We start from the raw sequence: 22577 nt of genomic DNA, 5'->3' as shown, positions 1-22577 counted from the left end.
TCCGCTAGCCTGTAGGTCACCCTTGGGCAAGGTGTAGCACCTGCTTATCCCCCCCCCCCACTGATCCCCCTGATCAGGGTCACGTGAGGCCGTGGGAGCAGGTGGTGGATGGTCGTATGAGCAACTGGTGCTTATCACAAGTGCTGACGCCGGCAGACAATCTCTGAAGAGTATTGATAATGGCTGGGGTCACCCAACTTGTAAAGACACTGCCCAGAAGAAGGCAATGGCAAGCCACTTCCATAGAAAAAAAATTACCAAGAACAATAATGATCACCATGATGACCCATGTCATACGACACGGCACATAACGACGACCATTGTAGGAAAGATGCCATAAAGCTGGAAAGAGTGTGGAGAAGATTTACAAGGACATTGCCAGGACTTGAGAGATTCGGTTATAAGGAGAGATTGGACAGCCTAGCTCTTTGGACGTTGGGGTGTAGGAGACTAAAAGGTGATCTTGTAGAGATGTTTAAAACCATTAGGAGCATAGATAGAGTGGATACACACAGCTTTTCCCCAGTGTTGAGAAATTAAAAACAGAGGACAGAGGCTGAAGGAGAGAGATTTGACAGGAACCTGAGGGGCAACATTTTCACATTCTGCTACATACTCCCAGTGGCCACTTTTTTAGGTACTTAATAAAGTGGTCCCTGAGTGTATGCTCATGGTCTTCTGCTATAGAACACCCACTTCGAGGTTTGACGTGTTGTACATTCAGAGATGCTCTTCTCCACACACTGTTGTAACATGTGGTTATTTGAGTTACTGTCGCCTTTCTGTCAGCTTGAACTAGCCTGCTGTTCTCGAGATGGTTGTGCATGAAAATGCTAGGGGACCATTAGTTTCTGAAGTATTCAACCCACCCTGTCTGCACAAACAATCATTCCATGGTCAAAGTCACTTAGGTCATTTCTTCCCTGTTCTGATGTTTGGTCTGAACAACGACTGAACCTCTTGACCATGTCTGCATGCTTTTATGCATTGAGTTGCTGCCACATGATAGGCTGATTAGATATTTGCATTAATGAGCAGGTGTACAGGTGTATGTAATACATTGGCCACTAAGTGTGTGTAGGATGAGCTGCCAAAGGAAGTAGTTGATGAAGATACATTAGCAAAACGTAAAAGACATTTGGGCAGATACATGGATATGAAAGGTAAAGGGGAATATGGGTCAAATGTCGGCAAATGGGGCTGACTTGGATGGACAACTTGGCTGGCATAGATGAGTTGTGCTGAAGGGCCTGTTTTCTTGTTGTATGACTCTATGATTTAAAGTTGTGTTTGGAAGCTCCTTGATCATATTGGGCAGGTCTGCAGAGGTGTGCACTTGGGAATCTGAGAGGGGTTGATTGAAGGATTGTGGATGCTGAGAGATTATTCCCTAAGGTTGGAGAATCTAGATGTAGGGGTGTCCATTTTAGTCCAAGATGAAGAGCAATTTCTTTTTCAGATGTTTATAAATTTGTGGAATTGTGGAATTTGTACTCAGTCAATAAGTAAATTTGAACTTGGGACCCATAGATCTTTAATCTTCGGTGAATTTAGAAATGGGACAAGTTTGCACACTTGAGGAATTGGAATTGGTTTACTATTGTATCATGTGCCAAGATACAGTGAAAAGCTTGTCTTGCAAATGATCCACACAGATCAAATACATGTAGACAGCAGCAGCAATTAGGGTTCTTTTCCCATCGCTGTCTGTAAGGAGGTTGCAGGTTCTCCCCATGATCACGTGGGTTTCCTCTCACATTCCAAAAATGTACGCATTAGGATTAGCGAGTTGTGGGTATGCTGTGCTGCACCAGAAGCATAGCAACAATTGCCGACTGCCCTTTGCACACTTAATTTAATTTTCAGTTCAATTTGATTTAGAGATCAGCACAGTAACAGGCCCTACCAGTCTGATGAGCCTGCGCCACCCAATTATAACCCACGTGGCCAATTAACCTACGAACCCGTATGTATTTGGACTGTGGAAGGAAGCAGGGCACCAGAAAAAAGCTCACGCGGTCACAGGAATTGAACTTCGGTTGTTGGTGCTGCAAAGTGATGTGCACAATGTTACACTGTCCTCAGGCTATGATAGTCATCGACACCAACAACGCATCTCACTGTGTGTTTTCGATGTTTTGATGTACGTGGCAAAAAAGACTAAACTCTCTCTAAATCTTTACACAGTGCATTGAGGTAGGACAAGGTAAAAGATTAACAATAACGTGTAACAGCTACTGAGAAAGTGCAGTGCAGGTAAACAATAAAGTGCAAAATCGTAACGGGCTTGATTATGAGGTCAAGAGTCCCTCTTATTGTAGCAGAGAACTATTTAATAGTCTTATCACAGTGGAGTAGAAGCTGTCCTCGAGGTGCTAAATCAACCATAGCCGTGTTGAATAGAGAAGCAGGCGAGAGAGGCCCACTTCTGTTTTGGGAAGTTTGATATCATGTTTTCCTGTTTTGGAAAGTCATTCAGAAAATGACTTATTCCTCTATTAGCTTCAGAAACCAAGTACAAAGAAAACTACTGAATCTTCTCAGATTTTGAGCTCTTTGTGAATTAACGTCAGCATCATATTGTGAATAGTCATTGCGAAAAAAAATACTTGATCACAAAGTTGAGAGCTCACGTTCAAAGTCAAGTTTATTGTTATCTGACTATACCTATGTATGACCAAACAAAACAATGTTGCTCTGTACTATGGTGCACCCACAAAACATATATCACACACATAGCACATAAAACAAAATACTATCATAGATAAGTTAATAAAATATAATTCAAAACTGTGGCACAGGTAAACAGTAAACTGCTCGCTGTCCTAGTGATGAGACCTCAGTGGTGGCAGGGTATTCGTTAGTCTCATAGACTGAGGGAAGAAGCTGTTACCCAGTCTGGTAGTCCTAGTCCTGATTTCTGTCTCCTTTCTGATGATAATGGGTCAAGGAGATTGTGGGAATGCTTCGGGGTCCTTTGTACACAACGCTCCAGGTTAATGTCACGAATCAGTGGGAGGGAGACCCCAGTGATCCTTTTGGCAGTGTTTTCTATCCTATGTAGGGTCTTGGGGTCCGATACCTTGCCGTTTCTGTACCACACAATGGTGGCGGTAAAAGAGTTTGAGGTGAGAACTAAGTTTGGAGTTATTTTGTCAGTTATGATTAAATAACTGAATTATTATCTTAAGTGAGAGCCAAGGTAAGCATGAATAATTGAACTCAAATATTCTGTTATCAATTATCTATTATAGTTAATGTCTGCTTTAAACTATGACTTAGTATTAATATGAAAAATGTGGTTATTTCTTTAGCTTTTGACACAGATATTTTTGCCTTAGTCCGATATAACAAACAAAATGACAGCTACAGGTAAGTCTGATTTTTTTGATGGTGTGCTTTGTTTTACTTTACAATGGATGAGGAAAGAGCAGCGCTGGTGGTGGTTAAAGAGGAGAGAAGTGAGGCTTAGCCTTACTATATATTTGAGTGACTTTCTTGCACCTTGCTATGACACTACAGGAACCCAACCATCTCAACCACCGTTCAGTCCCTTTAGAATGGCCGAGGGCTGATCTTGTGCCTGATTTACTCTCCTTACTGCCGTTAGCACTGCTGGCATATAGGGCAGCGATGAAGGGTCTTCGTCTCTATCTGTCCATCCAGCTGCAGACAGATGTGGAAGGATTCTTCTTTGTTGCTTCCATAACAATTTGGTTTTACTACTCAGGGTTGTTAACCCTGAGCTGAACCCCCAAACCTGGACTATCAGTGGACCACTCTTAGTCTGGCCTTTACCCTTTGACCTGTTTGGCATGGGTGACCCAAACAACAGCCAAAGCACAAGGCCCTGACTCCAGCCAACATAGCTCTCTGGGTCATTAAGGCATGCATGTCTTCAAACCCTACGACAAGGCTGAGGTTCTCTAGAAGGTGGGTTACACTGAAATTGTCGCCAAACATTTTCTTGCAAGGAGAGCAAGCAGTGACAGGAGGGGAGTGTACATGATTAACAGAGGGTTAGGAGCGAGCAACCACGGCAAGGCACAATGACTTTACCATGAGCATCACCAATTTATGGCTCCAGTGTAAAGCCTCCCGCAACCCAATCCCCAATGCACCCATGTGGTCCTTTTTCCTTGCAACTCCATTTTACTTGATGTTCCTCTCTGGATCTTCACTACAATCCAGAGAACACCAAAAAAAAGAGCCCAGTACAAGTCCTACTAATATTGAGTGACTCACGCCAGTCCCAATGAAGGGTCTCGGCCCAAAAACGCCGACTGTTTACTCTATTCCATAGATGTTGCCTGGCCTGCTGAGTTCCTCTAGTATTTTGTGTGTGTTGCTCTGGATTTTCAGCATCTTCAGATTTTCTCATGTTTGTGATTCTGCAAGTATAGAGTTATAGAATCATAGAACACAACAGCTTAGAAACAGACTCTTTATGCAAACTAATCCATGCTGAATGATCATTCTGCTTAGTCCCAGCAACCTGCACCTGGGCCATAATCCTCCACACCCCTCTCATCCACGTACTTGATCCAAACTTCCTTTAATATTGCAATTGTTGGGGCATTGACCACTTCCTCTGACATCTCGTTCCATGCTCTCACCACCCTCTGAGTGAAGAGTTGCCCTTCATGTTCCCCTTAAACATTTCACCTTTCACCCTTAACCTTTGACCTCTAGTTCTAGTCTCACCCAACCTCAGCATTTATCCTATCTATACCCCTCATAATTTTGTATACCTCTATCAAATCTCCTCTCATTCTCCTACGCTCCAGGGAATGAAGTCTCAACCTGTTCAAACTTTCCCTTTCACTCAGGTCCTCAATTCCCAGCAACATCCTTGTAAAATTTCTTTGTACTCTTTCATGTTTATTGATATCTTTCCGGTAGATGGGTGACCAGAAGTACACACAATACTTTGTATTGCTCCCATAAAGTTCTATTAAAATTCGATGTACTTGCCAAATGCTATAAATGTAGTGGTCAGTTTACCTTCGTTCAACGAATTAATAGATAGATCGACTTCCTTCAGAAAGTTCCCTGTCCAGGCTGTGCTCAGTCTCACTGCTGCCATCAAGAAGGAGGAACTGGGGCCTCAGGACTCGCACCACCAGGTTCAGGAACAGTTATTACCCCTCAACTATCAGGCTCTTGAACCTGAGTGGATAACTTCACTCACCCCATCATTGAACTGTTCCCACACCCTATGGACTCACTTTCAAGGAATCTTCATCTCATGTTCTCCATATTTATTGCTTATTTATTTATTATTATTATTTCTTTTTTTTTCTTTTGTAATTGCTGTTTTTTGTCTTATGCACATTGGTCGTTTGTATGCCCCGTTGGGTGTGGTCTTTCATTCATTCTATAATAGTTCTTGGATTTGCTGAATATTCCCACAAGAAAATGAATCTCAGGGTTGTATATGGTGACATACTGCATAAGTACTTTGATAATAAATTTACTTTGAACTTTGAACTTTTGTAAATCGTAGTTGGTGGAGAGAGTGTCTCCTTTATTTCCCAGCTGTCTGTGCAGATGTCTGACAGTTGGATTCATTTTTTTGTCCTCTCTGATACTTAGAGTCTGAAGATCTCTTGACATTTATTTTTGGTTCAGTCCTTCACTTGTTATTTGTGATCAGAACACTAAAGTCTTTTCAGTTATTAATCAGTCGAGAGATGTGTCAAGTGCTGCTTTCTGCAAAACACAGCTAAATTGAAATGGCAGCAGTGATAATCACAGTCCAACTCAAATATTATGTTAATTATTAATTTATTTTGTTTTCTTTCATGTTTTTTGCTTCACTTCTGTATTTCTCACAATTCTGGAGCCGGGCCTTTGTCCCATTGAGCGTCTACCAGTTCTGATCGATCTCATTCCTCAACCTCTCTGTCATCTCTTCTCCCCCAGGCACAGAAACAACCCTTTGACATACCCACCAGCAAACATGCATTTTACGCCAATCCCCACTCCCCCATCAGCTCCCACTCGCCTACACCAGGGGCAATTCATAGCCACCACTTCCCCTCCCAACTTGCACTTCTTCGGGATGTGGGAGGGAATCAGAGTGCCCAGAATGCACCCACATGAATACTCCACAAAGCACTGACAATCAGGATTGAATCCTGGTCAGTAATCGGGGTTCAATTCCTGCTGCTCTCTGTTCGGAGTTTATATGTTCTCCCCAGGACTGCATGGGTTTCTTCCCCTCTCTTCCAAAGACATATGGCTTAGTAAGATGTGGGCATTCTATGTTGGCACTGGAAGTATGGCAACATTTGCGAGCTGCTACCAGCACATCCATGGACGGGATTGGTAGTTGCCACAAACAATGCATTTCATTGTATGTTTCAATGTTTTGATAGATGTGATAAACAAAGCTAATCTCTTAGGTGGCCATGGGGCCTCAGTACTACCTGCCATACCACTGTTCTTCCCACTGGGTCTTGGGCATTTTCTGCTGTTTGCCACTGCCAAGGTGCCAACTGATAAAGAGTCTCAGCTCAAAATGTTGACTGTTTTATTAATTTCCATAAATACTGCCTGACCTGCTGAGTCCCTTCAGCATTTTGTCCTGATGAAGGGTCTCAGCCGGAAACATCGACGTTTTATTCCTCTCGGTAGACGCTGCCTCCAGCAACCTGTGTTTGTTGCTCCGGGTTTCTGGCATCTGCAGAATCTCCTGTGTGCATGTTTTACTGCCCCGGATCATTCCTAAAGCAAAATGAATGTAAATATAGACTTTGCCAGTGCACACTTGCTGCCAACACATAAAAGAAGTTAAAAACAAGGAGAGTTTTTAATGTTCCCAATCTTTTGTTGAGCAGTTCAGTCTCTGCTGATATTGACAATGTTAAGGCAGGTAAAATTACTTTGGGCTTTATCTTATACTGCTGGAGGCCATTAGACACATTTGTTCCCACTTTGAATAAAAAAGGGAAATATTAAAGTGATAAAAATCACAAAATATTGACATAACACACCTCAGCTGCACTCTTACTTTGTACAACTTACAGACTCACTTTCAAGGACTCTTTACAACAATGTTCACAGTATTATTTATTTTAATTTGCACAAAGTCTTCTTTTCCACATTGGTTGTTTATCAGTCTTTGTTCATGTACAGTATTTTGTAAATTCTACTGGATTTCTTTATTTTTCTGTAAATGCTGGATGAAAGTGAATCTCAAGGTTGCATACGGTGACGTAATCGTGCTTTGATAATAAATCTACTTTGAACTTTGACTTTGGATGAATGTTGCATACTGTACGATTTCTAACGATGTTCACTCATTTTTGTTTAACAGACTTAAGATATTTTCTGAAGAAAGCGTCCCACTGTTTGGACCTCCTCTACCATCTCCTCCAGTGTTTACAGACCATCATGAGTTCAGGGACTTTGTTCTAGTCAAATGTAAGTCTGCCTTTCTTGGAACACCGTTCCATTCCAGGGACCAAGGCACTATCGCAGATAATGAACTACCATAAAAATCCATGGCACTAAACAGACAGTAAAGAGTTATTATAGAAAGAGTGAATATTAACCTGGATCAGCTCTGAGGTGAGGCGGGAGGCTGGTCTGTAGGTCAGTGGGTGGAAAAACGATTGGGAAGGATGAATGGGGAGTTACTGGGGAGGTGGAGGTGAACTACAACTAGGGGACATAACCTCAAGATTTGGAAGAGTAGATTTAGGATGGAGATGAGGAGGAACTGCTTTTCCCAGAGGGTGGTGAATCTGTGGAATTTTGTGCCCAATGAAGCAGTGGAGGCTGCCTCAGTAAGTATATTTAAGACAAGGTTGGATAGATTTTTGCAAAGTAGGGGAATTGAAGGTTAAGGGGAAAAGGCAGATGAGTGGCGATGAGTCCATGGACAGATCAGCGATGATCTTATGGAATGGTGGAGCAGGCTCGACAGGCCAGATGGCCAACTCCTGCTCCTATTTCTTATGTTCTTGTTTGTGGGGTCTGAGGAGAACAGGTAAGAAAAACATTTATGGGTTATACCTTTGCCGTGCTCCCATCTCTGGGCTAAGAACTTAATATGGAAGTCCCATAGAGTCATACAGCACCGAACCAGGCCCTTCGGCCCAACTAGCCCATGCCAGCCAAAATCCCTTTCCAGTAGGCTGCATAAACAGTTTGCATGTTATTCCAATGTGACCTCGTTGGTTTCCTCTGGGTGCTCCCGTTTCCTCCCATGTTAAAAAGACATTAGTAAGTTGTTGGTAATGCCATGCTGGTGCTGAAAGCACAGTGACGCTTGCGGGATGCCCTCCCGTCGCGTTCTCAACACAAACAACGTATTTCACTGCATGTTTTGACGTACATGTGACAACTAAACCTAACTTTGATATTTTGATGTTTTTCTTTGAATGACTAAATGGTTTTCTTTGTTTCGTGGGTATAGATAGCTAGATATACTTTATTAATCCCGAGGGAAATTTGGTTTTGTTACAGCTGCACCAACCAAGAACAGAGCGTAAATATAGCAATACAAAAACCCCCAACAATTAAACAACAAAATGCAAACTATGCCAGATGGAAAATAAGTCCAGGACCAGTCTATTGGCTCAGGGTGTCTGACCCTCCACGGGAGGAGCTGCACGTTCAATGGCCACAGGCAGGAACGACCTCCCGTGCCGCCAAGTGTTGTATACGGTGGAATGTGGCCGAAGTCCAACAGTAAAAAGTTCAATATCCAGTCTGCAAACACATTCCTCAATCGTAATATACCCCGGATTGCACCATCCGTTGTTAGCCAGAACAGTAAGCACCCAATCCTTCACGCTTACCGCTGTCAGTGCACTTCCGGTCAGCTGGAACGGTATTACCCACCGAACTCCCCTTCTCCAAAAGTCTCTGTTGTCTCGACCCAGTCCTCTTTCCTCGGCTTTGTGATCTCCTTCTGCATCCTCTGTGTGTTTTCCTCCGGATTTCAGCAGGGGTGTCCGCCGCTCTGCTCGCTAAACCGGCTGGGATTTGCTGGTCCATGGAATACACAATCTGGGGAAAACACATCTCAGTTGTATACTGCGTACATAATTTGATAATAAATGAACCATTGAACCTCTTTTTTAATCCATGTACCTGGCAACAGTCTTTGAAAAATTAAAGTTGTGATTGTACCTGCCTCAGCCACTTCACCTGGCTTATTCTCTGTAATGCTGGATGTTAGACTCAGTGACCATTTTATTAGGTACAGGAGTGGAACCCTGCGGGCTCCTCTGCTGCTCTAGACCACCCACTTCAGGGTTCAATGCATTGTGCATTCAGAGGTGCTATTCTGCACACCACTGTTGTAATGCATGGTTATTTGAGTTACTATCACCTTCCTGTCAGCTTGAACCAGTCTGGCCATTCTCTTCTGACCTCTCTCACTAACAATGCATTTTTGCCTGCAGAACTGCTGCTCTCTGGATGGTTTTTATTTGTCGCCCCACTCTCTGTAAAACAAAAGACTGTTGTGCATGAAAGTCGCAGGAGATCAGCAGTTTCTGAGATGCTCAAACCACCCCATCTGACACCAACAATCACTCCATGGTTAAAGTCACTTAGATCCCATTTCCTCCCCATTCCGATGTTTGGTCTGAACAAGAAATGAACCTCTCAACCTCGTCTGCATGTTTTTATGTATTGAGTTGCTGCCACATGATCAGCTAATTAGATATTTGTATTAACAATCGCGTGTAGAAGTGGCCACTGAATGTATTTCTGTTAATCCTCCTACATACTCTTAATGCAGATTTTGTTTTAGGTTGCACACAGTAGAATAATATATTCTGAGTGAACCTGGTAAAGTGCCGGAAACAGACCCAGGGGAGTTTCGGGGGACACAGGTACTGGGATTCCGATGAGTTTAAAGGGACTGTGGGAACCAGGCTTTCAGTGTGTGACAGGGGATATAGGGATCGGTACTCAGTCAGTTAGACACCAAACCACTGGCAGTTCTGAATTGTCTGATAGTAGATTAACAGAGTCTTACTGTACAGGAATTTGCCAACTGGATACAGGGAAAAAGCAGATTGCAACAAATAATGACTTGCCACCTTTACCCCCATCTGGAAAAGGGAATAAATAAGACAGGATCAGTTCATTTTAAAAGCATAAGAACCATAAGACACAGCAGCAGAATGAGGCTATTTGGCCCATCGAGTCTGCTCTGCCATTCTATCATGACTGATTTATTATCCCTCTCAACCCCATTCTCCTGCCTTCTCTCCGTAACCTTACTAGTCAAGAACCTATCAGCCTCTGCTTTAAATATACCCAATGACCTGGCCTCCACATCATCTACAGCAGTGAATTCCACAGATTCGCCACTCTCTGGTTAAAGAAATTCCTGCTCATCTCTGTTCTAAAGGGACATCCTTCTATTCTAAGACTGTGCCCTGTGGTCATAGACTCCCCCATTATAAGAAACATCATCTCCACGTCCATTCTGTATCCGATGGGTTTCAATGAGATGCTCTCTCATTCTGCTAGACTCTGGTGAGCACTGGACACTGCTCATGCTTGCTCTCTGATGTGTAATTTTTCAGTAATAAATGGAGAAAAGGCAACTCTGGAGACGCCAACATTCTCTCAGAAACGTCAGCGTACGTTGGACATGTTGATAAGGTCCCTGTATCAGGATCTCATACCGGACTTACACAAGGTACGACAGCTACTGATATATATTCGCTGCCTGCATGAGGTTGCATGCCAGTAAAGTCATGGAGTTTTATTGGCTCTGTGTTGTTGCCACAAATCTTCTTTTAATCCGCCATTAACTCCAACCTCTGCAAATTCAAAAAAAAAATTATCAGCATGACTTGGAATATTGTGTTCATTTCTGGTCACCTCATTATAAGAAGGATGTGGAGATTTACCAGGATGCTGCTTGGATTAAAGAGCATACCTTGGGAAGACCGGTTGGGCAAACCAAGGCTTTTCTCTTTGGAGAGAAGGAAGATGAGAGTTGACTTGATCCAGGTGTACAAGGTGATAAGAGACATAGGTAGAGTGGATAGCTAAGGCAGAAATACCAAATAAAAAGGGGCATAAGTTAAGGCAATTGGAGGAGGAGATGTCAAAGGTAAGTTCTTCACCCAGAGACTAGTGGTTATGTGGAACACACTGCCATGGGTGGTGGTAGAGGCAGGTACATTAGGTGCATATTAGAGAGGTACATGAATAATAGAAAAATGGGGCTCTATGTAGGAGGGAAGGGTTAGATTGATCTTAGAGTAGGTTAAAAGGTCAGCACAACATCTTGGGCTGAAGGGCCTGTTCTGTGTTCTATGACAATTTTGATTCCTGCCCAGAATTGATCATATTCTTGGAGCAGTTTCAATTTAACTACTGTTAAATGATTTATGCAAAACTTTGTTATTAAGAAATAATTAATGAAAGTTAAAGGCATGGTAGCGTACTGGTGAGCACAATGCTTTACGGTACAGGTGACACACGTTCAATTCCTACCGCTGCCTGTAAGGAATTTGTACACTTTCCCCGTGACCGCGTGGGTTTCCTCCCACAGTCCAAAGATGTAATGGTTGGTAGGTCAATTGGTCATTGTAAATTGCCCCATGATTAAGCTAGGATTAAATCAGGCGATTGCTGGACAGCGTGGCACAAAGGGCCAGAAGGGCTTATTCCACCCTGTATCTCAATAAAATAAAATAATTTTTTAAAAAAATTTTAAAAAGTAGTTGGAGGAATTTCCTCCTTAAGAATACATATAAGGGTCCAGAATTAGGCCATGGGACTCCCTCAAGCTTGTTAATAGGATCATTGTGTGTCATAGACTCATAGAACACTGCCGTACAGAAACAGGCCCTTCAGCCCGTTCAGTTTATGCTGAACTGTTATACTGCCCAGTCCTATCAACCTGCACCCAGACCATACCCCTCCCATCCAAGCACTTACCCCAACTTCTCTTAGGTGTTGAAATCAAACCTGCGTCCATCACTTCCACTGGCATCTCATTCCACACTCCCTTCCCCCTCATGTTCCCTTAAACATTTCACCTTTCACCCTGAACCTATGACCTCTAGTTCTAGTCTCACCCAACCTCAGTGGAAAATGTCTGCTTGCATTTGTCCTCAGAATTTTGCCTCCTTGTATCAAATCTCCCCTCGTTCTCCTACGCTCCAGGGAATAAATACCTAACTTATTCAATCTTTCTCTACAATTCAGTTTCTAAAGTCCCAGTGGTAGGTACATGGGTCATGACCAAAGGAAATATACTGTAGCTGGGGTCACTTAGCATATTAGTACAAGGGTGTTGATTTGGCGTGTCAAAAGTCAAACTTACAAAAATTAGCAGAAATAGTGACAAGAAAAAAGTCAATGTTTGCAAAGAGATATCAGAAAACAATAATAACTCCATACCTTGTCCAGTGTGAACTCGTGGCAGCCCCGATCTTTCCCTCACTGAGGGTGAAGAGCCCTGTTTATTAGGCACCAGGACATACCACCCTTAACAGACATCTCACCTCTCCTGGAAGTTCCGGGAGTCTCCCGCATATTAATAGTGGCTCCCTGATGCCCGCAAATTATATACAATGTCCCGGAAATTGATCTTTTTGAGAGTGCGCGAGAGGGAGCGAGCGCAAGAGCAAGAAAGCAAACGCGAGAGAGTGAGCGCGGTGAGAGTGACCACGAGAGAGAGAGCACGAGAGAGCGAGAGCGAGAAAGCAAGTGCAAGAGAGAGAGCAAGAGCGAGAAAGTAAGCGTGAGTGAGAGCGACCACGAGAGAGAGAGAGCGAGAAAGCAAGTACGAGAGAGCAAGCGTGAATGAGAGCGACCATGAGTGAGAGAGCATGCGTGCGAGAGAGAGCGAGTGAGAGCAAGAGCTAGAGCGAGAGAGTTCCAAAAAAAGAAAATATAAGACGTACACCACCCCAAACTACACTAAAGTGTACCCCTGCCTAATAGGGGTCAAAATAATGACAGTGTTGCTCGCTGCACTGTTTGCAATAGTGACTTTTCTATTGCCCATGGTGGGTTAAGACTGTAAAAGACGTGTTGAGGTGAGTTTAACAGGTGTCATTCGTTCATAAGCATAGCTAACGTTATTTAAACTAGCTGGCTAGCTGCTAAGGAGCTACTCTATTGCAGACATCCCACCTCTCCGGAAGTCTCCTGCAAATTGATGATACTACCTCCCTGAAATGAGTTTTTTCAGGGTGGGTTGTCTGCTTTAATGACCTACAAAGTTAACTTAAGACTACACATGAATTAGAATATGGTGTACCTCACAGTGTAGTTACAATCATATTACAAAATAAATAGAAGTATCTACCTTAAATACAGTATACATACACATTTACATATCCCCATTGCTAAAGGAATGGAATATTCTGCTGTGTATGGTGGAAAAGGCCCCATAAAGCCAACCTGAACATATCAGTAAACAAGAGGAATTCTGCAGATGCTGGAAATTCAAGCAACGCACATCAAAGTTGCTGGTGAACGCAGCAGGCCAGGCAGCATCTCTAGGAAGAGGCACAGTCGACGTTTCAGGCCGAGACGCTTCGTCAGGACTAACTGAAAGAAGAGCTAGTAAGAGATTTGGAAGTGGGAGGGGGAGGGGGAGATCCAAAATGATAGGAGAAGACAAGAGGGGGAGGGATGGAGCCAAGAGCTGGACAGGTGATTGGCAAAAGGGATATGAGAGGATCATGGGACAGGAGGTCCGGGAAGAAGGAAAAGGGGGAGGGGGGGAAACCCAGAGGATGGGCAAGGGGTATAGTCAGAGGGACAGAGGGAGAAAAAGGAGAGTGAGAGAAAGAATGTGTGTATATAAATAAATAACAGATGGGGTACGAGGGGGAGGTGGGGCCTAGCGGAAGTTAGAGAAGTCGATGTTCATGCCATCAGGTTGGAGGCTACCCAGAGGGAATATAAGGTGTTGTTCCTCCAACCTGAGTGTGGCTTCATCTTTACAGTACAGGAGGCCGTGGATAAACATGTCAGAATGGGAATAGGATGTGGAATGAGCATATCAAAGTTTAGGACCCATTATGAGAACATACTGGGGAAGGCACTGAAGGGCATCCGCTCAGCACAACGACCACAGAATAACAAGACTGTGTGTGTGTGTGTGTGTGTGTGTGTGTGTGTGTGTGTGTGTGTGTGTGTGTGTGTGTGTGTGTGTGTGTGTGTGTGTGTGTGTGTGTACGTTTACCGAGTGCTCTCTGTCACACCCAGCAACATCCTTGTGCATTTTCTCTGCACTCTTTCAATCTTAGTGATATCTTTCCTGTAGGTAGGTGACCAGAAAGGCACACAATATTCCACATTAGACCTCTCCAACCAACATCTGTGTATACAGCTTCTGTGCTTGTCCTGTACCTCAGGCACATTTCCCCAAATCTCCCACCTAACAATCCCCGGATCACTGTGATTTGTGAACTGACCAAAATGTTATTGAGATCAGCACTGAATAGTCCCAGTGGAGGCTATTTAAATCCAACCTGCACAATGTCTATTGCTATTTAAATTAAAGCAGAACCCTGCACATAGTCCATCTGGTCTAGGTGATTTATCTACCTGCAGTCCTTTCATCTTCCCAAACACCTTCTCCTTAGTAATACAGCACAGTATAGGCCCTTTGTCCCAGGATGTTGTGCTGACCATTTAACCCCATTTAAGATCTAACCCTTCCCTCCCACACATTGTTCCAGTTTTCTATCATCCATAGTTACATAGCCTAAATACTGAGATTTACAATAGAAGCCTTTATTGGAGGATTTTATTTTATTTTAGTGTTTATTTTAGTCTAACAAATTTAATTTACAGAATCATTACAGTCAGTGGGATGAGTTGCAGTGTAACATAAGGGCAAAATCCAAAAGGGGGATGAATACAGGACTGAAGATATTATACCTGAATGCGCGCAGTATTAGGAATAAGGTAAACCATCTTGCAGTGCAGTTAGAGATCGTCAACTATGACGCTATGGGCACCACTGAGTGTGGCTGAAAGGAGATTATAGTTGTGAGCTTAAAATCCAAGGATACACATTGTATTGAAAGGGCAGAGAGGTTGGCAAAGGGGATGGGGTGTCTCTATTGGTAAAAAAAAAATTATATCAAATCCTTCAAAAGATATGACATAGGATTGGTAGGTGTGAAATCCTTGTGGGTAAAGTTAAGGAACTACAGGAGTAAAAAGACCCTGATGGGAGTTGTATTCAGGGCTTCAAATAATAGCCAGGATGTGGGATACAAATTCCAATTTGCTCTTCTCTCATGCCTCTGTAATTCCCTTTCCCCACTGTAATGCTGATACATCTGATTTTATCTTCTCCCTCTCAAACTACAGGGTGAATCCTATTATATTATGGTCACTACTTCCTTAGGGTTCCTTTACCTTAAGCTCCCTAATCAAATTTGGTTTATTACATAACACCTAATTTAGAATTCCCTTTCCCCTCCTGGACTCAACCCCACAAGCTGCTCTAAAAAGCCATCCTGTAGGCACTCTCCAGATTCCCTTTCTTGGAATCCAGCACCAACCTGATTTTTCCAATGTAGCTGCATCAATGTCTGGTATGGGGGGGGGGGCATTGTACAGGATCAAAAGAAGTTACAGAAAGTTATGAAATTAGTCAGTTCCGTTATGGGTACTAGTCTCCGGAGTGTCCAAGACATCTTCAAGAAACAGTGCCTCAGAAAGTCTGCATCCATTCTTAAGGACCCCCATCACCCAGGATATGCCCTCCTGTCATTTCACCGTCAGGAAGGAGGTACAAAAGTCTGTAGGCACACGCTCAGCTTTTCAAGAACAGCTTTTTCCCCTCTGCCATACGATTTCTAAATGGACATTGAACCCATAAGCACTACCTTACTTCTTATTATTTCTGTTTTTGCACTGGTATTTTTAATTTAACTGTTTAATATACAGATATAGACTTACTGTAATTTATTTAGTTCTTTTTCTATATTTATCATATATTGCATTGTACCGCTGTCACAAAGTTAAAAAATTTCATGACATGCTGGTGATATTAAACCTGGTTCTCATTCTGATATTGATTTCCCCCATGGCTATTGTAACACTGCCCTTTTTACATGTCCTTTTTATCTCCCGTTGTATTTTGTATCCCACATACTGACTATTCTTTGGGGAAAGTAACTGTTTTTGGGTCTGGAGGTCCTGGCGTGGATGCTTCCCTGATAGGAGTGGGGCAAGTAAATAAATGGTTTCTTCTGCAACCACTGAACAACACAGAGTGGCTAACTAATATCTCAATGGGGCAAAGTCTCTATAAAGTAATCTCTATTATTAAAGAGTATACTAGAGACAAAATTGTATCAAAGAATTTTGATATTTTTGCATGCATTTTAATGTGTTAAAAATATTAATTTCGGTCTTACATGTATTTATTAAGTAAATTGTTTAGAAAGTTCAGTGGTTGATTTTGCATGCAATTATTCAAGTACAATTACCCACAATGTTATATATTAACATTGTTTAGAGAATATTATCTATGTGATCTTGTCCCAACACAAGCTTTGAGACTGGGCTCACTTTCTGGTTTAGCGTTAACTTGTTAATGTTGAGAGCATATCACAGTGAACCACTGTTTTGTGTCACATTTCTTCTTTAGGAAATGAACGAAATCCAACTAGGCTGGATAACAGTGAGACCATTTATCTTTTATTTCCCTTTACGTCTGAGTTCATGAGCATTTACCCCCCTTGAACTAAGATGGGCAACTTCAGTGCATTCAACCAGCATCAGAAACAGTGGAAGCCAAGCAATTATTGAGTCTGGATTCCTTGGACCTTTCCTTCAAATTGTGCCTGTTCTCAAAGGTTTACGTAACCACGGCGATGGTTTCAATTAGAATGATGTGCCGGCACGCTAAATCTCTCATCAGTATTCCGTGGCACACAGACCTTAAAGGGTTTTGTTTTCTGATGCACGAATGCGCAGCTTGTCCTTAAAGGATTAACACTGCTTTGCCCATGTTAATAACATTCATTGTAACATCTGACTGCATCTAGCGTTGAAGCATGGTTTTCAAAAGTGCTTAACAATGTGCCCTAACCTTGCCTCTAACTGAAAGAAAGCATTGCGTTTATTGGACTAAAATATTACAAGCTCTGTTGTCTCTTGGTTCTTGTCATGTGTGAAATTGGTGTCCATTTTATTAAGAAGCAACAGGCTGAGCTAACAGGCATTGAAAGCAAATTCTATGAATTAACATTAATGGTGTGTTATGGGTGACTTTCAGCGTGATGATATGCCTCGGGTAGCTGTTTGACCCAGTGTGCTGTGTTTACTTGTTAAAGCATCATTCGTCCTCTCTTCCTCATCCCCTCCTACCCATTCTGATCATAAAGTCATAGAGCCATAGAACACAGAGAAACAGGTCCGTCGGCCCATCAAGACCATGCCAGACTAATATTCTGCCTAGTTCCATCGATTTGCACTCGGACCATATCCCTCCATACCCTCCCATCCATATACCTAGCCGAATTTCTCTTAAATGTTGAAATTGGACCAGCATCCACCACTTCTGCTGCAGCTTGGACTACACTCTCACAGTAAAGAAGATCCCCTTAACCATTTCACCTTTCACCCTTAACCCATGATCTCTAGTTCTAGTCTCACCCACCTCAGTGGAAAAGACCTGCTTTCATTTACCCTATCTATGTCCCTCATAATTTTGTTTGTTATTTTGTATATTATTTAGATCTTAAGATATAGGAGTGGAATTAGGAGCGGATATAGGACCTTAAGACAGAGGAGCGGAATTAGGCGATTTGGTCCTTCGAGTCTGCTCCGCCATTTTATCATGGCTGATCCATTTTCCCTCTCAGCCCCAATCTCCTCCCTTCATGCCCTGACTAATCAAGAATCTATCAACCTCTGCTTTAAACATGCCCAATGTTTAGGCCTCCACAGCCGCTTGTGGCAATGAATTCCAGAGGTTCACTAGTCTGGTTAAAGAAGTTCCTCTGCATCTCTGTTCGAAAAGGGCACCCCTCTATTCTGAGGCTGAATTATAGGTTGGTATAACAGTTAGTTCCAAAAGCATTGCAACTCCAAATATTTTTGTTGCTTTCTGCATGAAATGTTGCCAGTCTACCTCATTTGCCAGCTTGGAAGAAGATCTCCAAACAAAACATCCATATCCTTGCAGTTTGACAGCAGTGTGACTTGCAGTGCCAAAAGTGGATTAATTAGGGAATATTTGCTTATGTTTGTGGACAGAGATAATGACAGAAAATGTGAGTGCCCAATTGAATTTACAGATTAATTTTCATTATGAAATTAAGAACATCATAAAACACATCTGTTTCCCCTCACCCAACCCAACCATTTTTACTTGTAAATGTATCTTTGCTTACAAAGTTAAAGTCAAAGTCGGGTTTATTGTCATCTGCACAAGTCCATGTATGCGTGGTTGGAATGAGAAACTTGCAGCCACATCACCGGCACATGGCTTCATATTGGGAGGATTCACAAGAAAAATACGGATTATCAGTTATACAGGATTTCTACGTGGAGGCACACAATTAGTACAAAATAAACCAAGTTCAAATTAGTGCAAAGTGATCAAAGTTGCAAACTGCAGTGATTAGGGTTGTGCCGGTTGGTTCAAGAACTAAATGGTTGAAGGGAAGTAGCTGTTCTTGGTGTTGTTGGCCGAAGCTCTGGAACTGCCACCTCGACACTACTCCTGTAATAGATTCAGCACATAACTTTCCACAGCTGTCTTATTAGGAGTTTGTACATTCCCCTTGTGTGTTTCCTTTGGGTGCTCTGATTTCCTCCCACATTCCAAAGGTATACGTGTCAGTGGATTAATCGGTCACATGGGTGTAATTGGGCAGTGCAGGCTCGTTAGGCTGGAAGGGCCTGTTACCATGGTGTATCTCTAAATAAAACAATGCAGAGATTGCAGGAATTCAGGAAGGCAGCTCACCACTGCTTCTTAAGGGCGCTTTTCCCAAAGAGTAGATAATCTGTTGAATTTTCTGACCAGGAAAACAGTAGAGGCTACCTTATTAAATATATTTAAGACACAGTTAGATAGAATTTGGATAACACAGGAATGAAGGGTTATGGGAAATATCCAGATGAGCCATTGAACGACAGATCAGGCTGAATGGACTAACTGGCCTATTCCTGCTCCTATTTCTTAAGTTCTTAGGGATAGGCAGTAAATGCTAGTTAATTGGTCATTGTAAATTGTCCTGTGATTAGGCCAGGATTAAGTCAGAGGATTGCTGGGTGGTGTGGCTGGAAGGGGAAGGACCTGTTCTATGCTGTATCTCAGTAATCAAATAAATAAATCATGTAATTGTGGAGACCTGATCTGATTGAATTGATTGAGAGCTACCAGCACATTCAATAACAAGATTAATCTGTAGTAGGACGGAACAGAGATCAGGAACTGGTTACAGTAAAATCATAAAACCATAAGACAGAAGCAGAATTAGGCTAATTGGCCCATGGAGTCTGCTCCACTATTCCATCATGGCTGATTTATTCTCCCTCTCAACCCCATGCTTCTGCCTTCTCCCTGTAACTGCTGCTGCCCTTACCAATCAAGAACCTATCAACCTATGCTTTAAATAAACCCAATACACAGTCCTTTGGGTTGTATACGGTAGTCCGTATCAGAAATCATTAATATTCATTATCATCATCATTAAGTGCCATGTCATATGACGTGGGCCATCATGGTTTATGACCATGATAGTTCTTGGCAAATTTTTTTGCAGAAGCAGTTTGCTATTGCTTTCTGGGCAGTGTCTTTCCAAGACAGGTGACCCCAACCATTATCAATAATCTTCAGAGATTGTCTGCCTAGTGCCAATGTTTGCATAACCAGGACTTGTGATACGACCATCCACCACCTGATCCCGTAGCTTCATCTAACCCTGATCAGGGGGCTAAGCAGGGGCTACACCTTGCCCAAGGGTGACCTGCAGGCTAGCGGAGATGAAGAATACCTTACACTTCCTTTGGTAGAGACCTATCTCCACCCTGCCCCCCACCTTAATATTAGTGCTAGCTTAAAATTAGATCAGTGAATGAATGAGATTTTGCCGTCTTTTGGCTTGTGGCGCAGATCAATAGAAGTAATATCGAAGTGAACATCTAATAAGATTCCAACATTGGGATGAGGTACAAATAGAAACAACGAATCACAATCAATGCTTACCTTCACCGATGAGAGGAGATACATTGTAGGTTTTTACATGTATTGCATTTAAATTAAAATTCAAAGGTCCAAGTAAATTTATTACCAAAGTACATATATGTCACCATTTACAACTCTGGAATTTATTTTTTTGTGGGCATACTCAATAAGTATACACTTTATACTTTATTGTCGCCAAACAATTGATACTAGAACGTACAATCAACACAGCGATATTTGATTCTGCGCTTCCCGCTCCCTGGAGTACAAAATCAATAGTAAATATTAAAAAATTAAATTATAAATCATAAATAGAAAATAGAACAATGGAAAGTAAGGTAGTGCAAAAAAACTGAGAGGCAGGTCCAGATATTTGGAGGGTACGGCCCAGTTCCGGGTCAGGATCTGTTCAACAGTCTTATCACAGTTGGAAAGAAGCTGTTCCCAAATCTAGCCGTACGAGTCTTCAAGTTCCTGAGCCTTCTCCCGGAGGGAAGAGGGACAAGAAGTGTGTTGGCTGGGTGGGTCGTGTCCTTGATTATCCTGGCAACACTGCTTCGACAGTGTGCGGTGTAAAGTGAGTCCAAGGACGGAAGATTGGTTTGTGTGATGTGCTGCGCCGTGTTTACGATCTTCTGCAGCTTCCTCCGGTCTTGGACTGGACAACTTCCATACCAGGTTGTGATGCACCCTAGAAGAATGCTTTCTACGGTGCATCTATAAAAATTAGTGAGGGTTTTAGGGGACAGGCCAAATTTCTTTAGTTTTCTCAGGAAGTAAAGGCGCTGGTGGGCCTTCTTGGCAGCGGACTCTGCTTGGATGGACCAAGTCAGGTCATTTGTGATATTGACCCCGAGGAACTTATAGAATAATAAAAAAGACACCCAACTTGGGGTCAACCAGAGGGCAGAAGACAACAGGCTGTGCAAATACAGAAAGAAAGAAAGAATAATAATAAATAAATAAGCAATAAATATTGAGAACATCAGATGAAGAGTCCTTTAAATTGAGTCCATTGGTTGTGGGAATAGTTCAGTGATTGGGCATGTGAAGTGGAGTGCACTTAATAGTTTCTGTTGGTTATTGGTCAGTAGTATTTGATTACATTTTTAATTGTAGCTAAAGTTAATAGGCCACAGATTTAGCCTGTTTGAAAATGGGCACTAGTGAAAGTAATATTTAGATTTGTTTCATGCTACTGAAACCTCAGAAATCTTTTACTCACTGTTATATTTTGAGGCCATGGTGGTAGAGTAGGTGAGGTTGGTGACATGGGAGCCATTTTGCAACAGTTTTCAACGGGCTGTTAGTTGGACAGAGCTGGCTGAAAGACTTCATCTTGTTATTTTTTGTTCTGTTCTGATTCTAAGGGAATCAAAAGATACGGTACTACTGTAAAATGCTGGTGACAGAGATAGACAGGATGATGAAGAAAGTGGTTTGCATGCATGCTTCATTTGGCAGGATATTGAGTAGAAGAGCTAGGACGAAATGTTACAGCTCTGTAAGATGTTGGTAAGGTTATCACTGGAGCACTCTGTACAGTTCTGGTCGCACTGCGGTAGGAAGTATGTCATTTGACCATTTGAAGGAACACACTTGACCACCGTTATACCACTGTCAAGAACGCTTATCGTTCTATCCCATGCCCACACTTCAGAAGGTCCAATTGCCTGGCTGCACTTCTGCTCCCAGCAAATAGGCAGAGACTAAGGACTTCAGCACCAGTGGTGTGGACCAAGAAGTGGAGCACTTACAGGACTCCTTTGAGACAGTGGACTGGACAATATTCAGGAATTCATCTTTGAATCTGAGTGAATACAATTACAGTTTTCACCAACTTCATCAAGACCTGTATGGATGAGTGTGTGCCTTTGAGAACAGCACGGACATACCCAAACCAAAAGCCATGGATGAACCAGGAGATTTGTACTCTACTGAGGGCTAGATCTGTGGCATTCAAGACCGGCGATCCAGAACTATCCAAGAAGTTCAGGTATGACCTATGGAAGGCCATTTTAAGATTTTAAAAAAAAGCAAATCCCATTGAGGTTAGAGATGGAATCAGATGCACGTTGGCACTGGCAAGGTCCGTGGGCCATTACTCCCTATGAAGGGGAACCTAACATGAACGGCTGTTACGTTTCGCTCCCAGATGAGCTCAACGCCTTTTATGCATGCTTTGAAGGAGAGAATAAAGCTACGCTTGTGCGAATCCCTGCAGCATCTGGTGACCATGTGACCTCTGCCTCGAAGGTCAATGTCAGAACATCTTTCAAGGGGCCGAACCCTCGGAAGGGGCCAGGCCCTGATGTTGTACCTGGTAGGGTACAGAAAATCTGTGCCAACCAACTGGCGGGTGTGTCTAAAGACATCTACAGTCTCTACCTGCTGCTGCCGGAGATTCTCA

The 22577-nt window shown here is 42.6% G+C and overlaps 1 protein-coding gene across 1 annotated transcript in view; it reads left to right on the top strand.

The window, feature by feature from the left end:
• garnl3 (GTPase activating Rap/RanGAP domain like 3) overlaps window positions 1-22577 on the top strand; it is a 403971-nt gene that overhangs the window by 270608 nt on the left and 110786 nt on the right. The window contains exons 13-16 of the mRNA XM_072240887.1: window positions 3327-3372; window positions 7322-7428; window positions 10557-10672; window positions 16616-16648. Of these exons, the coding sequence (XP_072096988.1) occupies window positions 3327-3372; window positions 7322-7428; window positions 10557-10672; window positions 16616-16648 (302 nt within the window). The remainder of the gene's footprint in view (window positions 1-3326; window positions 3373-7321; window positions 7429-10556; window positions 10673-16615; window positions 16649-22577) is intronic.

The sequence above is a fragment of the Mobula birostris genome, chromosome 22, assembly GCF_030028105.1.
Source record: "Mobula birostris isolate sMobBir1 chromosome 22, sMobBir1.hap1, whole genome shotgun sequence".
Taxonomy (NCBI): Eukaryota; Metazoa; Chordata; class Chondrichthyes; order Myliobatiformes; family Myliobatidae; genus Mobula; species Mobula birostris.
Note: the sequence above shows the minus strand (reverse complement) of the source record. Positions and strands in the feature narration are given on the sequence as shown.